The following is an 18,367-nucleotide window of genomic DNA, read 5'->3' as shown; positions in this document are numbered from 1 at the left end:
TTTCTGAGATGGATGAATATTCTGCACATGAGGATCAAAAGTCACTGCTATATTCTTAAATTTAGATTGAAATTCAAGCACAGTCCCATCCATAGATAGGGTTACTACATTGGTTTATGTAGGTAATAGGTGATGCTGAATACCATGACCTCAGTCTTGTATGAGTTTAAGAGAGGAGAATTTTGAGTCATCCATGTTCTTACTGTATATCAGAGATGAAATTAGAGAGGGAAGAAACAGCTACTTCACTGTCAGGTTTACTATGGACATAGATTTTAGTAATTTATCATGAATTACGAATTGATATTTAGGACCATGTGATCTTAGTATCTGACCTAGTGGGAACATGTAGATGCTGAATAGCAGACAAACTTAACGAACCCGACTTCACAACTGAAACCCCCAAGAGAGAGAAAAGAATGTCAGCGATCAAAAGGTAAGAGTGGAACCATTTGAGAGCAATGTCAGAAACTCCAAAACAGTCTCAAGACTAGAAAGTAGAAGCCATGGATAATAGTGGCGATAGCAGCAGTGAGGTTTAGGAGAATACAAATAGAGAAACGGAATCAGTAGCCATAAGAAGATCGTTAATGACTTTAACCAGAGCAGTTTCTATGCTGTGTAATTGTCTGAAACCAGATTGGAAGGGTTCAAAGAGGGTACATTTTTTGGAGAAAAAAGACGGGTTAGATATAGTACAAAAACTGTTTAGCTATTCCAGGGCCATGTTTGTTTGTTTTTTGGCACAGGCGAATCGTTCTTCATTTTACAGTATCACCATACTGTACATACATCATACATATAGAGCACCGTATACTGTACAATACTCCCAAAGTCGTGATGTCACCCCACAATAACCACCGACAGCGAAACACACCTGTTTGATGTCAACACTACAACTTACACTACAAACCTGCCCGGCTCTGGGTCCAAGTGTTGATACTCCTGGAAATCAGGAAATTGCCGTAGAAGATCATCTCGGGAAAAAAAAACTACGTGATCCACAGGATTGCTTTGATGGGGTTAAGTTTTACGATCACTAGGACCCTGTGAAGCCCTCCTACGCCCCCCGCCCCCAACCCGGGAGAAACAGTTGAGAGAGCTGCGGGCAGGGTCTACTCCACAGTAACACCCCACCGCTGACAGACGGACGCCGGAGAAAGGGAGAGTGCGCCCGCAGAACTGCTCGGGTCACTCGCAAACGCGGCGAACCTTACTCCGGAGGGAACCCGAAAATAAACTTGTGGGATAAAGAAGCCGGGATTTCAGGCTCGGTCAGCTATAGGAGGAAGATTAGTTCGTTTTCATTGTTTCTTTTCCCACCAAAGAGTTCTGCATATTTATTTACTTTCAGCACATTTAGCTAAACTACGGGAGAACTCTGTTTTAAACGAACTCTGTGAAGATGGCGAGTTTGAAACTGGTTTATCTCTCAGCTTTTCTACTCTTGCAGCACTGTGAGTAACAATGATTACTAATTATTCTCTTTTTTCTTATTCGAATTCACTCTTTTACATAAATCTTGATTCCAAAGCGTGCCGCTCCTTCTACCCCGTTATTCGGAGCTCGTGCCCAGGAGATGTTGCGTATCCGTATCTTCGGCGTCACTTTCCAAACAAAGGCGAACTTTCCCGTGAAGTTCTCTCAACTCCAGATCTGCAGTTTGTCTACGTAGTTTCTCTCTTCTGAGATTGTATTGTGGTCCTCTGAGAACAAAAAACAGCGTTCCGTCTTTGTTCATGAAGTCCAGTTGACACAGGGCTGCCTCAAAGAGAGAGCCGTATTATGCATTCTCCCATAAGTGCTTTACATAGTGGATGGGGAGTCGCACTGCAGATCAGGTGGAGAAATCGCGTCACCACTAAGGAAAGATTTGGGGAGGCCAGAGTGGAATTTAACCCAGGACTATAGGGTGAACATACCTTCTCTTACGAGCAGGATCATTAATACTCAAGCTGGCAGGACCACCGTTTAATTGTCTCCACCAAAGGATGTCGGCTCTTATAGCATGAGATTCCTGGGCATCGTTCTGGGGTTTGTAGTCGAGAGGGGAAGAGCTCCACCTACTGGTCCACTGTGTCATTTATTAGTTGTAGTAAATTACTCTGTGTGTGTTATCCAGACTGTATGACTGCACAGTGGTGTTGTGTAGCACAGTTGACAGCATGGTGTTTGTCCGTGTGTCGTGTGCACAGGTATGTAACTTTCCTGGGACTCCGGCTCCCTGGTGTGTTAGTGATGTACTCTGCATCTGCTGCATTTTAGTCAGTCCGCCATCAAAACTTACTTGTGAAAAGCTGCTGAGGCACGTTGTTCAAAAGTGTCAGTCTGGATGCCGAAAGAGGTCATGTGTTGCATGGCGAGCGATATCTATATAATATGTAGCTGTTCTTTGCACGCTGGCAAAGAACGATCACCTACTGTATTTAAAGGGTCTGACACAAGGTGCCCTGGTTTCCTTCAAGAAACAACTGGATGAGATCGGAGCTCCTCACAATCAAACAGGCAAGGTGGGCCGGTGGTCTCAACCTGTTTGTCGCGCCTCTTCGGTTTGTCAGTTTTGGCCCAGTCTTAATCTCTGCCCACTGAAGTGTCCCTCAGAGCTCGCCACACTGGGAGAAGTCAGAGGTGCTAGTTCAGGCTCGGTCCAAGTCAAGTCCCTGTTTTAGCTAGGTAGTTCCCACAAACGCGTTCTTATGTTTTCAAGGTCAGTGTAGCTGTGTGTTCCAGAGAAGATACAAATGTTAAATCCAGAGTGACTGACGTTCGAGAGAGTCAGGTCAAGGTTCCAGCGTGTGTAGTGGCTGTCGGGGAAGGACACACTTCCAGACCCAACAGCGCTGAGGCAGACTGCAGCAGCGGTCACTATGGAAATTCCCCTGGTGACCGAGGAGACCAGGACCCGGGGCGACACTCGGTGAATGCATGCCGAATTGGTGCAGTTCCCTGCCAGCTGCTGCGGCTCCCCTCAGGCCCGGGGTGAGAGGAGTGTGGTGTGGATTACCTTACGGACACAGGCTGGCTTTGTTCTGCCTGGACAGGGGGGTGGGGGAGTGGACCACCTGACACGTCCCAGCTGGGCCATCAGGCTAGTGACTCCAGGACAGTTTGGAGTCGCATTCGGGCAGAGAGCAACAAAACAAGACAAGGGGAAAGCTGTTTGCATTCTGACCCCCCCCCCCCCCCAAAAAAAAAAAAAGCCCTCGAAGATTTGTCTTACAGCAGGAGACCCCTGCCATATCAGCAGGAATGTGTTAGAACTGTAGGCTGCTGAATCCTGTTCAGAATTGGGTTTCTGCCATGTGTCCCCCAGGACATGTCTGGAAGGAGTCCTGTGTGTCTGTTCTGTGTGGTAGGGCTGCACGTTTGTGGAAAGTCTGAGGAGTGACCACAGTTTTGTGGATTTGGAGCTGCCAAGTTGGAATTCAGAACTGAAATGGGAAGGAAGTTTGAGTCACTTGTCACATCTTTATAGGCCTGACCCGTCTGCTGAATGTGGCCTTTTTGACTGATGTCACATTGGTCTTGTACTTGTCTGTTACAAGTCACATATCCGTTGTGGGTGGAAGTGAAATATTTTTCCTTACCCTTTAAGGTCTCGCGGGACCTGCGAGACTATGTGCTCTGCATCTGGGCTTCTGGCCTGGTGAGGCTGCAAAGTTGTGTCCGATGCCGTTAGACTGCAGAATTGAGGTGGACACTGGCCAGAGCTCGTCTCCTGAAGAGCCTTTTGTGAACGACTCGTCAGAAAACAAAACAACTGAATCTCGGCTACATTCAAGGCACACGCTGTGCAGTTTCACCACACATAATTATTTTCCCTTTGAATTCTAGACTCATTGTAGCAGAATCATTATCCTATGAACGTGTCTCCCCCATCACCCGTGAAAAAGGTGTAAAACTGACAATTTTCTGTAGGCCTGTCTAATAAAACAATATGTAAGGCAACACCCATTCATCCATTTTCTAAATGCTTTATCCAGTGCTTGATAGCAGGGAAGCCGGAGCCTATCTCAGCAAGTAACAAGGAGGGATACACCCTGGACAGGACGCCAGTCCATGCAGGGCACACAACCAACAGAGTCATGCACACACTCACACCAGGGCCAGTTTTCCCAGAAGTCAATTGAGACTTTGGACAGTGAGTGGAAACCGGACTAAAATCCATACAAACACGGGGGAGAACTTACAAACTCCATGCAAACTCCAGCAGCCATATCACCCTGCAACTCACAACTGGCAACCCACTGAAGCTAAGCAGGTATGAGCCTGGTCAGTACCTGGATTGGAGACCTCCTGGGAAAAACTAAGGTTGCTGCTGGAAGAGGTGTTAGTGGGGCCAGCAGGGGGTGCTCACCCTGTGGTCCATGTGGGTCCTAATGCCCCAGTATAGTGACAGGGACACTATACTGTAAACAGGTGCCGTCCTTCAGATGAGACGTAAAAGCGAGGTCCTGTGTCTCTGTGGTCATTAAAAATCCCAGGGTGTTTCTCGAAAAGAGTAGGGATGTAACCCCGGCGTCCTGGCCAAATTTCCCATTGGCCCTTACCAATCATGGCCTCCTAATAATCCCCATCTATGAATTGGCTACATTACTCTGCTCTCCTCCCCACTGATAGCTGATGTGAGGTGAGCGTTCTGGCGCACTATGGCTGCCGTCACATCATCCAGGTGGATGCTGCACATTGGGGGTGGTGGAGGAGAGTCCCCATTACCTGTAAAGCGCTTTGAGTGGAGTGTCTAGAAAAGCGCTATATAAGTGTAAACAATTATTATTATTATAAACAGCGCTGCCAGACATCAATGCTAACCACTGCAAATATAATAAACCAATAACACACACCTAGTATAAAAAAAATCGTCTGACAACCTTATAACATCAGAAAATGCAGCACAGTTCCAGAGAGACCTGCTGTGGCTTCTGAGTCCCACTTTCTGTAAAGCTTTTTTTGAGTAATTTTTCGAAAATTCGGGCCGGGAAGGGTTAAGGTAAGAAGCTTTTCTTCAGACTGCAGCTGTGGTGCCGAGCAGCGTCTTTGCGCGTGTGTGCGTTTGACCCAGAATGCCTTGACTTGTCTCTGTAATGGCTTCCAGAGAGCTCCAGCCAGCTGGTTGGTGAAAGATCCCAGAGCCCCTGCATTCCAATATTGAGGAATGGGCCTGTCGACAACACCGAGCACTGCAAAAACACGACTCTCTCCCTCCTCCCACGGTTCCCTCTCCCTTCAAACCGAGACATCGCACTGGAATTGAGGAGGGGGAACAGAATGACCAGTTTTTTCAAAGGGCTCGATCATGAAATGTCAACTAACAGGCACCCCTCCCCTGTCAATAGAACTCCCTCCTGTTCCTTCCTCTGTCTCCAAACCCCTGTTTGTCTTTTTGTGGACTTCCTGTTTTCAGGCTAGCAATCTATTTTTTCTGAATGTCCCTGTGCGGCTCTCTCTTTGGAGTGTGTACAGTAGGGTACATAGCTCTGGGCAGAGTGACTATTGTTCAGTAGTTTGTCTCTCTCTAGGTCCTTTGTACAGAAGACTGTCCATCTGGAGGGTGTGTACGTGTTGTACAGTAGGCCTCTCTGGAGGGTGTCTGTTGAATAGTATTGTCTGTTTAATTCCCTTAGGTGTGTCTGTCCATTGTACAGTAGTATCTGCCTCTCGCTGAAGGGGGTGTGTGTACTGTACAGCAGTGTGAGAATGTCTCTGGGGTGTGTGTGTGTGCTATACATCACTGTACATGCCATTTTCGGCACAGTGGCACAGTGGTTAGCATTATCTCGCAGTTCTGGAGCCCTGGGTTCGATTGGAGTACTATCTGTGTGGAGTTTGTATGTGCTCCTCATGTTCATATGGGTTTCCTCCAGGTGCACCAGCTTTCTCCCACTGTCCAATGACGTACTTATAGGTTAATTGGCTTCTGGGAAAACTGGCCCTTGTTGTGGGTGTGTGTATGTCCTGTGATGGACTGGCATGCTGTCCAGGGTGTCTTGTGCCCATTTCTTGCCATAATAGGCTCTGGCTCTTTTGCGACCCTGAATTGGGTAAAGTGGTTAGAAAATAGATGGATGTACACGCTATCTTATCTTCTGAACAGGGGAGCGTGGAACAGGAAACAACTTTGTGCTCAGGGGAGTTCAGGGGACTTCAGTGTCTAGATTCTTCACTGTTTGGAACTGAAGGTGTCTTTCCTTTCAGTACAGGCCACTGGCTTTGTAAAAACTATCAGAAACATAAGGCAGGTTATGTTGCTAATACCTATAAACATATTTGACAGATTGGGGTAACTCAAACTGCTGAAACACTTTAGTGCCTGTGGAATTTGAAAGAATTGCTTTTATAGCTGTCTGATTGTCTTGCATCCTGTTTTTTTCAAAAACAGTAATCAAGATGTTCTAATTGGAATGAGCTTTGTTTTGACCTCACAGAACTTGTTTTTTCTGTTGAGGGAAAATGTGGCCACTGGCAGAGTTCCTTAGATCACAGCCGATGGCATCCTCACTGTTTATGCTAGAGGGAATTTTTGAAAAGTTCATTTGTAGTCATCCAATTTTGGGCAGGATGACCAGACTGAAATGCTGTGGACTATTAGGATGGGAAGCAGTGTCCAGTCCATCCATGCTCGGGCCAATCCCTTCCTGTCCAGTCCAGTCCAGTCCAGTCCAGTCCACTCAGGGTCAGGCCAGCTCCTCCTTGTCCAGTCCAGTCCAGACCTGTGTTGTGCTAATATGAAATGGTGAGCTTGTCACTGTATCCCTCTTTCCAGAAATTAGAGGCTCAGTGCTTATTACTGGCTCCTCTTAACAGAAAACAGCAGAATAGGGATCCCAGCGGCAGGAAGGGCAGCTCCTGTTTCCTCTTCCTGCCCGAAGAGTCATGTGTTGTTGCAGAAGAGCAGGGGAGTCGTTCCGGACCTCTGCAGCCCTCACGGCGCCCGGTGCTGTTTCTGCCAGGGTAACCGGGCGACAGGCTCAGAGATGGACTGTCCAGCAAGACTGAGACTTCACCCAATGGAAGTTCCTCATGCAGACAAAGACATGGGAACTCAAAACCTAGAGTTAGATGTCAATCCCTGCCAGTCACCATTCTTGAAAATTGAAGGAGAAATACCAAACGTCATAATCTGGACACAGCCCTGCCACAGTGCAGTGAGTTTTCTTTGGCTCAGGTGATGGTAACAGACAGAGACGCAAACCGTGGGTGGTCTTGTGCAGGGCTGGAGTTTATGGGGCGCAGGTTTATTGCAGGAATGAGGCACAGTTTTTAGGAGGCAAGTTGGCTCTCATTTCCATGAGTCCCCTGCTATGCCCATGATCCTCAACGTTCGGTAGAGAAAGTGAACAGAGCCAGCCGGCAGCAGCAGTCGGTCAGCACAGGACTAGGGCAGAGCCACAAAAGGACATCGTCTATCCACCCTTTAGAAATTCGTGCACCATGGCCAACCAGCTGAAGGAGACAACCACTACTGTGTTGTTGACCAACTTCACACAAAACATTGAAGATCGACCCCCTGAAGCAGGAGCTCCTTCCTGGCACACTGCAAGCCCCTTCAGCTTGCATCACTTGGTCTGTTGTTTGTCTGGGAGGGGGCCAGCATTATCTACATACAGCTGCACCCAGGCGTCACAGAGACACAGAGAACGTGTGAAGATAAGCATGTCAGGCAGGGTCTACCTATACGAAAGCATCTGTGGTGCAGTTTGAATTTGCTGTGCTTTGGGTTTCAGCAGGTTGCATTGCCAGACCCCATCGATCTCCAGGCTCCAGGTGAAATCGGGCAGGATCATAGAAGTTTGCAGACACTGTTGGTGGAACTGCAGAGTTCCCTCTTCACCGCTCACGCCTCGCATTCGTTTCAGTCAGCTCGGTCTCACTCGAGAGCTCAGCTTCTGCGGCTGACGGTTCTCAGGTGGGCGAGAAGAACTTCAACGGGGGGAGGCTGGTCGAGCCGAACCGGTGGAGATGAGCAGGTCTCCCCTGGATGAACAGGGGTGACCCGCTGCTAAAATGATTTGAACAGCGTTTGCAAATGCATATGACCCCTCATCCCTGTCGCAGAGTAGACGTGAGGGTGCTTCAAGACACAAGCCACGGGCCACAGAGAGCTCTGGTCCTCCTTCCTTTTTCGTGACCTTAAATACTAAAACTCAGAGTCAAATGATTTGTTCCCCCAACTGTGTCTTGTAACATTTCTGATAAAGCTTGCAGGATTGATCTGGACAACAGAAACCATCAGCTCTGCATCTTCCAGCCACAGGAGAGAGACTCACACTTGCTTCAGAGATGTGATCACAGTGCAGTTAAGGTTGCGCGAGACACGACTTAAAAGCGCCAGTGACTTTCTGCTTTGGGACCATGGGGGTGAGGCTGCCTGCTGTCCGTCCTGGGCACTTCTGTAACCAGGCTCTGTCTCCGCAGGCCCGTGGATTGTCCCCGTCACCGTGTCCACCGACAGGCCTGTCGTGGAGGTCCAGGAGCACAAAGGTTAGAGGGGGACGAGGGAGGAGGGGACAGGGAGTACATGTGTGAGGGCGAAGGACACAGGAGAGAGGAATGAGAGGCAGACAGGGGTAGGGGGATCTGAAATTGGGTACAGGGGTGAGAGAGAGGCAGACAGAGTGGAAATGTGAAGGTTTTTTTTTGGGGGGGGGGTGAAAGTGACTGAGGGCAGCTATGTTTGCCCTCCATTTCTCCCCATTTAAAGGGGAACTGCAACACTATTTTCCCATTCTGGGGTGAGAAAGAATCAGCATTAATGGGCGTATTTCAAACCACAGTAAAAGTCAAATGTACACTGTAAACTTGTAAAACCTCCAATTCACATTGCAAAATAGATGAAATGTCTTGGTTTGTGCAGCACTATGTTCTGCGATTCAGAATGAGGCAACAGAATTTCTGGTGAAGTGTCTCAGCCCTATGACATTGTAAACAAGCAGGCTTGGGAATACATCTCTTTCAATCCAATAGAAATATTGCTCTTGATTTTGAGACGGTTTGCCTACAAATAATACTTACAGTGAACTCTGCATGCAGATCACGTTGGAACATTTCTGCGGTGAAATGTCTGCTGCACAAGCTGTACTTATTTGCTCGTACATCACAGTCCATTACTCATCACAGTGACTAGTGAGCAGGAAGGGCTGCTCCACATCGCAATTAGTGGAAACTCGAAATGCCAGTTAGCAAGAGCATGGCGACTAACGGTACTTTCCCGATTTTGTGCTCAATTCGAAATTTGTCATTAAAAAAAATCCCCTTTAACTCTTCCTCTCCTCCCCCGGGCAGACGCTGTGCTGTCCTGCCTGTTTCACACAGAAAGGGACCACTCCCCGCGGATCGAGTGGAAGAAGGTGCAGAGGAAAGACGTGTCCTTCGTGTACTACAACGGCGAGTTTGTAGGTGAGAATCGGGCGGGTGGGGAGCCATTCGCTGGGCCCTTCTTGTCTTCCAGATGCCTCGGCCCAGAAATAAGGGCTGTACTAACTCCCGTCTACTGGCTTTGTTCCCGCGGAATGGTTAATTATACAACTGATCCTCAGGATGAATTAATTCATTTATCAATTAAGATACAGTCTTCCACCCTGTGAGGATAGGGGATTTGTAATTCCAAATAAGTTGAAAACGGCAGGACTGTAGAGGTAGGAAACGGTTTTAAAGGCATCTAACTCTTCCCAAAGTCCACAGCTCCAGATGGATCTGTTCTGAGAATGCCTGTTGTGGGATTGGTTGACCCGCAGTTCTGCTTTGAATAATATTTAATTACATTGTGGCCTCTGAGCGATCTGATTCACCAATCCCTCAATCACACTTCACCGTGATCACTCTGACTCGCTGTGCATATGCTACCTGGTTTTTCAATGAGAGATTACGATAGTATGCTTTTGAACACGGGACACAGACGAAGGTAGCGCACAATAACGATGAAGTATTAAATGGTTAGAATTAGGTGGGGCGTGGTGGGGCAGTGGTTAGCATCACTTCCTCACGATACTGGGGCCCTGGGTTTAATTCCAGACCTGGGGTGCTGTCTTCTCCTTTCAGAAATATTCAATTCAATTCAATTCAACTTTATTGTCATTAAACTTACACAGGTGCATAGTATAATGAAAAGTGTTTCTCATTAGTCACTCAGGTGCAGTATATACATAGGACAGAAGTGGAACAGTGCAAAAATAGTATGGTTATAAATAGTATGGTTAATTAATAAATATTAAATATTATTATGACTGGTACAGTTTTACTGGGCTATCGAGGGGACAGTACATTTTAGGCTTACATGTGTGTGTGGTGGTGTAGGAGTACAGTCATTGTGGGTACAGGAAGACGTTAGGAGAGATCATAATATGATGGGAGGGAGTGGGGGCGTCAACAACTTGACAGCTCTGGGGAAGAAGCTATCTTGGAAATATCTTTCTGAAGTTCATGTGGGTTTTCTCCCTACACTGGTAGGCTAATTGGCTTCAGGGAAACTGAACCTTGGTGTGAGTGTGTGTGTCCTGCGATGGACTGGTGTCCCATCCAGGGTGTAGCCTGCCTTGTGCCCGTTGCTTGTAGTAATAGGCTCCAGCTCCCCTCGACCCTGATTTGGAAGAAGCGGTTAGAAAATGTTCTTGATGTATCCATCCATCCCAGCTTCCCGTAGTCCGGATGTCCATGAATACATTTTGATAACCAGAGATCTGGCGAAGGTGCAGTGACTCAGGATGTGTGTGTATGTAAGTGTGTGACCTGGCTGCTCACTGTCCCCTCAGGAGACTTCAAGGGCCGCGCGAATATCACTGGGGCCACAGTCACCCTGCACCAGGTGACCGTGCAAGACACTGGGGACTATCGCTGTGAGGTCAGCGCCCTACTGGACACAAAGAATCTGGGGGAGACCAACATCACGCTGAATGTGCTCGGTGAGCCTGTCGGTCTTTCTGTCTCAGTGTCAGATTAAAAGCTGCTCTACTGATGGTTTTTAAGTACAATATTGCCAGTGTAGTATGCCAAGTGCTAACAGATTTATACTGAGTGACCCAAATAAATTGGATTTTGTACAAATCATATGCAAAATAGAAGTGCGTCATGGCAGATGTGCTTTTAATAACATGCGCATGAGCATACAGACCATGACATGGGTATGAATGTTATCATTTTATCCACTTATGGCGCTACAGGAGATGGAATTGTCTTGCAACTTTTCATGCTGTCAGTGTGCACCTATAAACCCAAGGTTAGCAGTTCTGTCTCATTTAGCATTGTGATTGGATGATTGATTAATTAATATTCATACCCAAAAATCATTGCAGTTTTCCTTATGATTATGTCTTTATACAGTGTATATGTAGTATTCAAATGTCTTCTGTTTTTGCATTTTTGCCATCCATCTGAGACATCTTCTTACTAGTTCAGTGCAGCATGCCCAGTGTGTCTGGGTTAACCATTTCCTCTCTGTCCTGTTCTCACCCCCAGTGCCCCCCAACGTGCCCATGTGTGAAATCCCCAGATCTGCTCTGACGGGCACAGTGGAGGAGCTGCGCTGTGAGGATGTACACAGTGTTCCCCCCGCAACATACTCGTGGTACAAGGATGGCAAGCCCCTGCCTCAGTTCTCTCTGCAGGATCCCCGCCCTGCCAACGCCACCTTCACGCAGAACCCCCGGACCGGCACGCTGGTGAGACGCTCCACCTCTCTCAGTGCTGCACACCTAGTGTAGATGCTGAGAAGGGCACCCCCTTGTGGAGAGTCAGTGAGCAGCAGCCTGTGACACAACTCTAGGGCTGAAACAACGTGTCTCTTCTTGGATGGGTTGAAAGGGGCAGTCAGTGCAGGGTGGTGTTGGGTCTCCCATCACTTCTCACATGTTCTCCTGCTATCTCTCCCTGGAGCAGCAGTTCAACCCCGTCTCCCGGACGGACACAGGGAAGTACCACTGTGTGGCCAACAACGGCGTGGGGGATCCCAAAAGCTGCATTGGGAAACACATGCAGATCGGTGAGCCCCCGTCTTCGGTGTGTGTTTGTGTAGTCGTGTTTGAGGACCCGATCTCCTTTTCAGTGTTAGAACAGGTAGTGGGCAACCTTTGCAGTCGAGTACACCTGAAGAAGGCTCCACGGCCGAAACGTTGTGTTCTCTTTCTTCTTTTTTTCAGCATGGAATAAACCTATTACTTGTTCCAATAAGGTATCTATCTGAGCAAGAGTCCTCAGGAAGGTAGTACCTCCTGCAAAAGAGGCATTGCGAGGACAGTGAGGACCAGATTTTATATTCCAGAAGGCGTCGTCTTTAAAATCTAGACATGCCAAAACAGTTGGTTTTCACCCTGTAAAGAGCGTCCACTAAAAACAGAAAGACGGACAAGTGTGGAAGTACTGTACACGTGTGTGTGGCTGTTTCAAGTGTTGAAGTGTGTGAGAGCCCTGCGACAATGCGTTTTGCTCAGGGCTTGCTGTGCAGATGATGAGCTCTCTCCTCTCTCCCTCTCTCCCAGACGACCTGAACGTGTCGGGGATCGTGGCTGCTGTAGTGGTGGTGTTCTTGGTGGTGTCCCTGTGTGGGCTCGGGGTCTGCTATGCCCACCGGCAGGGCTACTTCAACAGTGAGTCTGCTTGTGCCTTACAGGCTGCCCATCTGTCCTGCCTGCTGCTGCTTTGTCCACTCGCCTGTCCTCCTTGCTTGCCCGTCCAGCTGTCTGCTGCCAGCCTGTGCGACCATCTGCCTTTCTTTTCTGCTTGTCCAACTGCCTGCCTGAGAATGAGAGCAACTCGGCTCTGACTCCACCTAAACCACAGCCGCCGCCACCCCCTCTCATCCCCTGCCCAGTCCTGGTATTCCTGTGGGCATCTCTGCTGTCCTCCTTGGCTATTCTCTCCTCCAGGACTGGCACAGAGTCACCAGGCAGAGGGCATTGAGAAGAGCCCCAGGATCTGCCTTGGCACATACTGCAATTGTATTGCCATGCTGATGGGAGCAGCCGAAATTCCTAACTCGGCCTGATCAGCTGTACGGTGCAGCTGACAAGGCTGAGTCTGCTCTAGTTTGGGTCCTGGAGAGCCAAGCTAGTGGGTTTATGTAATCTGAAGTGATTTCAGTAGCTTTAGATGATCTCTGAACTGCCTCATTGAACAGAGCACCTGTTCTTTAAGGGTTAAGAAAGGCGTCCTGTACCTCCTGCGGGTTGTGGCTGTCCACCCCAGGAATAGGCCTTGACAGAATAAGTTGCGATGATCCAAACATGTGTTGCCAACCTCCAAGGGGGGAGAACAAGTGGTAGACAAGGGGGCAAAGGGTCATGGGCTGGGACTGGGGAGACGCCCTCTGGAAAACCTATTGGGAACGTGGGCTTTTCAGCCTTGTTGACATTCGGAAATGTGATGAGATCAGGGCTGCAGGGTGGCCAACCAAGCTTTCGTTCAGATCCGAAAAATACCACAGTGTCAAAGGTGGATGACAGAAACGGAGAAAATCGAAGCAAAAGGAGCAACACATGGAGTAAAAAGGGTTACAGAAGCAAGTTATGTCTGTCCAAGCACTAAAGGTCATGGATTTCTTATAATTTTAGGAGACTTGACACTTCAGAATACTACAGCAATTACTACACTTACTACATGCCACAATACCAGAGTGAGTGACCACAGCTTGGGCTCAGAAATGGGTGACAAAAGAGTGCAGAGGAGACCTAGGCCAGACCCTCTCTTTTAACAGACTCCCTCCACTGTGGGGAAAACCTGAGGCTGAGAGGGCAGTAGACCTTTGGACGTGCTCACAGGACAGGGGGAGCCCTGGTCCAGAGCTGGCAGGAGAAACTGCAGCTCGTTCTAGAAGAGACCAAGGAGGAAGCCAGGACACAGACAGCAGAGAAGGCAGGAGCATAACAGAGGGGGGGGGGCTATTAGGAAGGGGGTTCAAAAGAAATTTGAACGTGATCGCCTGTTCGTCTGTCCATCTGCCTGACCATCTTGTTTGTCAGGGTCTCTGTTACACCCACTTGCCACATGCCCCCGTAGTCTGTGTCGCTGTGTGCTCAGAACTGAGCCCCCCTAACTGACTCCTCGACTAACTCTTTCTCTCTCTCTCTCTTATTCCAGAGGGCCACCGGGGAAGGTGAGTGTCTTTTATTTACCAACCTCCCAGTCTCCTGGGGTCACTTGTTTATGAGTAAGGGTCTCAGTGCCGTGGAATGAGACCAGATCAGTGTGTCTGTAACTAACCTTTCCCGGCCTGTTTCGGACATGCTATGGTAAATACCGGGAGGCTCCGGAAGTACCGGTTAACGACCGAGGGTTTCTGTTTGCTGCATGTGTGTGTCCATTGGGAGTGGTTGAAGTATGAGCCCCCTGAGTTCTCTGCTCCCACTCTGTGTGAGTGACCAGAAGAGAGTGGGAGACTGGCCGTGACATTGCCATGGACGCTGAGCCAGGACCGAGGCACATAGCGTGAGCAGCACAGACGGACGAAGGACTCGGGGAGATGGAGAGATATTTTAGGACGTCGAGAGGGATGGAGTAAAGTGCTAAGAGAGAGTGATCGAGAGATGGGGAGAGAGAGGCTAAAATGAAGATGTGTACCCCAAAGAAGGGGGGGAGCAAGGCAGATCACCAAACAGTAGCGGAGTGTTTTCTTCCTTTGTATCTGCACTAACAGCACTCTGTGTGAGGCATCTGGTTTGCTAACCATGAGTAACAGCATGTAGATCGTGACCATGGAGGAGGCAGTCTTGAAGTGGAGCATCAGAGTGTGAGGCATCAACGCTGGCCTATATCCATCACCCTGGACACAGAGGACATTAAACCCACACTGGGGAGCCACTCACTGAAGCCCTGATGTCTTGTACATCATGTCTCCAATGTGCCTAATGTTCAGCTAAAATATGGGCTACCTGCAGAGTTTGTATGTTTCAGTGGAGCCACCTCTCCTCCTCCTCACTCTTGGCAGGTCCCAGACTCTCTGCATGCTCTTGAAGCCAAGGTCAAAACTCAAATTCTGGTTAAAATAAAGGAACAATCTGAGAAAGATCACCTGCAACATTATTGGCTAACAAGCAGAAAAGTATGTGTTCTGATTGGCTAAATCAGTTCTACACTCTCGTCCTTAACTTACTAACTGCTACTAAAGCCTGGATTGTGATTGGCTAACAGCCAGAGAAGAGAGGTCTGTGAAAGGATAACCCTCAGCATGGTGTCCAGTGGCCTTGGCCATGCTCTGTGTGTGTGTCCACCCATTGGGCTGAAACTCTGTGAACCCTCACCTCCCTCCACAGGTCCTTCTGGATCCCACAGTGCCATGGCGTCACCCATATCAGCAGCCAGAACCTCCACAGGACTGACGATATGTGAGTGAGGGAGGGACAGAGAGGCAGGAAGAGAGAAGTGGTGGGGAGAGCAAAATACAGAGAGAGAGGGGGAACATGGAGGAGTGGAGACGGACGCAGTCAAGGGAGGGGTGCAGCGATGCAGGAGAGAGAAAAGAGAAGAGCCGGAGGCCACCTTGTGAATTTAGCTTCTCCCGAAGAGGACAGATGGTGGTTGTGACACCCGACAATGGTCTCAAACCAACATGCCCACTCTGCTGTGTTGTGAGAGGACGGTGAATTCTGTTGCCAGCTCCAGCAGGTTTAATGTGTTTGACAGGAGTGCTTCTATATTGGCAGAGCCTTTAAAAGCAAAGCACGTGCCCTCCTCCTCAGTTCCTAGTATGTACAGTTATGTCTCCCCCCCTCCCCCATTCTGGCTATCAAGCTTACAATTCCAATTTTTGTGGGCAGCAAACATTCTGCCATCTTTTATTTACTCAATAGCAGAGCAGTTACAGAATGACAGTATTTATAGGTCTACCATTTCATTGGTTAGTAACTTAAGTTGAGTGATCTTTAGCCAAATACCCTTACTATCTTAAAAGTCTTTAAGAAAGTTTGCAGTTTATAAATGTTAAACTGGTAGGCTTGCGGGACCACAAGGTCCTCAGCAAGTAGGTTTGGAGCTGCAAATTATTTACAGAGTGGACCGGAATTTCTCAGTTTCCTCTCTTCCTTCTCCTTGCAGGAATGGAGCGGGTTACGGCATCCCTCCACAGGAAGTAAGTAAGAGAAAACAGTTCTGTTTGTTCTCTCCCATTAAAAAAATCCGTAGTGTTAGGAATATAATTTTGTGAACAGGAATACTTGCCACTGCAGTCTGGAAAGTCTTCTGGACTTCAGCACCCCGGTTAACTTCTAATCTTTTATCTATTGAAAGTCTCAATGTGTGAAGGAGGGCTAACCGCAGATACTAATTAGTTCAGTCTGTTCAGATGTTAAGTTATTGATCAGTCTGTTAGGCTAGATATCTAATTGTCAGCGATCTTTCTTTTACTAGGATTTCAAACATGCCCAGTCCTTCATGCTCTGAGACACGCAGGAGCAGACTGGACAGTGCAATAGAGCCACTGGACAAGGAAGACTTGAGTAGACACTGCCTTCAAACTACAGTGCCACTGGATGGGACTAGACACTGCAAGAAGAACACTTAACGACTGGACTTAACTGCAATATATGCTTCAGACTAGAGATGGTCTGAACAGAATACTTCAGTCAGATAACCTTCGAACTGGACTGGACACTGCATTCGTACCACTAATGTTATTGGCTAAACTGGATTAGACTAGATGAGAGTGCATTGGTCATAGGACTTAGACTGGATTTGAGCCGAGTGAATATAGAGCACCGCTTGACTGGACAGGACAAGACTAGATGGCTGAATTTACATTTCGGGCTACTGGGTTCACATGGACATTGCACTCAAAACCCTGCTGTCAGGCCAGGCCCTTCACTACTCTTTGCTCTGTGGGTGGGTTTAGTTCTCCAGAGAAGTAAGAGAGAAGACACCCACCATCATTATACAGCACTTTGCTTCATGTCTACTATTACACCTGAATTCTTGATGTCTTCGTTGAACTTATACTTGATTAGTTTTCAAATCAGACAATTGTACATGCTACCAGTTTCCAGCTCATATTTAGACCAGACTGCGCAGACACACTGCCACGCATACCTGTTTTCCAGTGTACGTCCGAACACCTAAATGCCCCCTTGCTCCAGCTCTGCTGCTTTAGCACAGAGGTGGGAAAACAGGTTCAGTGCTCAAGGCATCAAAATAACCAACAGGACAGAGCTGCAGACAATTCAGAAAACATTAAACATTTAATTAAATGTACACCAGAGCACAGTGTTAGGCAGCCCAGTCTGATGCAGGAGTTCATACAACTAAGCAAATCCTATCTCTGGCTTTCAATCTAGCTGGATTTTTGTCTTCTGTTCCTAATGTTTTAGTTTTTAATGACAAGGATTTAGATGGATGGGTAAAATCTTAACTGCAGAACTCAAAACAATTACAAAAAGGTTTCATTAGTACAGTATTGGTTAAATCTGGTGAGGGAATCAATCAAATAATCAAGAGCTCAACTAAAGCCAGCTGAGAGTGGGGTCACGATGCCTTTGACCCTGGATTCTGGCCCTAGCTTGTAAGTCTGAAGTAAGACTGGTACCAGAGTGGACAGCTCCCTGTATAGTATGAGTAGGTTTAAAAGTTCTCAAGTCAAACTAGGTGAGGAGGCCGACAGATGTCACCTAAGTTGCAGGCTATAAGACAGAGTGGACCCCAGTCTGGACTCCACAAGCAGTCACTCAGGATCAGTTAACCGAGAAGCTGCGTTCCCCCTCACTCCTGCAGTTGGGAGAGTCGCACTGCTACAGGCTTTGTAAGTACCTCGAGTCCCAAAGCTCTGGCCAATGGTGAGAAGGTCAGGCTGAAGTCCCGAATTGATTTCGGTTCAGTCACGCAGAGCCCTGTACAGGATGAAAAGCAGAGAGACCCCGTGGCCCTCCAGGTCTGAGGGTGAAGGCCTCTGCCCTGCTGGAGCGCAACACACTCCTCTGGTTTCTGCTGTACCAATGTTCACTGCAAAGAGAGGGACGTGCCTAGTTTATCCCCAGTAGGGAGCAGTGCAGACTGCTCAGACAGGCCCCTCCAGCACCACACACTCCTGCCGATCAGCACAGCTGCCTGCCAAGAAGGATCAAAGAGCAGGCAAAATATTCAGATGAGTGTTGTACAAAAGGGATTTTTTTTTTACTCATAGAGTTGCTTTTTGTATTTTTTTGTTACATGATGATTAATGAGGATTTGCATTTTTTTTTAAACTGAAGTATCTATTCTCTTGCTATTTGGCTCTGAATGTATGACCTGGAATTGTATGATTTTATTTTCTTGCACAGATGGTATGTTGTGGAACCAATATAAAACAAAAGTTAAAACTTTTCTCCTCTTGCACGGCGTGAGTGTTGATGCTGTCACTTTGTTCATAAAGCAGGCGTGTTGAAGCTATAGGAGGAGCTTTGCATAGGCTACGCAT

General features: G+C 47.9%; 1 protein-coding gene across 2 annotated transcripts; it reads left to right on the top strand.

Annotated features, from left to right (window-relative positions):
* The first annotated feature begins 1,102 nt into the window (after positions 1-1,102).
* Positions 1,103-18,273, top strand: jam2a (junctional adhesion molecule 2a). 2 transcript variants are annotated; one of them, XM_088608488.1, is made up of 11 exons: positions 1,103-1,457; positions 8,416-8,481; positions 9,283-9,396; positions 10,749-10,898; positions 11,452-11,654; positions 11,872-11,974; positions 12,471-12,578; positions 14,068-14,083; positions 15,240-15,311; positions 16,021-16,054; positions 16,333-18,273. In XM_088608488.1, exons 1-11 carry the CDS (start codon positions 1,406-1,408, stop codon positions 16,363-16,365), a joined length of 951 nt encoding a protein of 316 aa, XP_088464614.1. In that variant the 5' UTR covers positions 1,103-1,405; the 3' UTR covers positions 16,366-18,273. The 2 variants fall into 2 exon arrangements, with proteins under 2 accessions (XP_088464614.1, XP_088464615.1); XM_088608489.1 differs by lacking the exon at positions 15,240-15,311 and having other exon boundaries at positions 1,104-1,457.
* Positions 18,274-18,367: the final 94 nt, after the last annotated feature.

Source organism: Lepisosteus platostomus, chromosome 2 (genome assembly GCF_059453375.1).
Source record: "Lepisosteus platostomus isolate fLepPlt1 chromosome 2, fLepPlt1.hap1, whole genome shotgun sequence".
In the NCBI taxonomy this organism is placed as follows: Eukaryota; Metazoa; Chordata; class Actinopteri; order Semionotiformes; family Lepisosteidae; genus Lepisosteus; species Lepisosteus platostomus.
The sequence above is the reverse complement of the archived record's forward strand: the minus strand, read 5'-3'. Positions and strand labels throughout refer to the sequence as shown.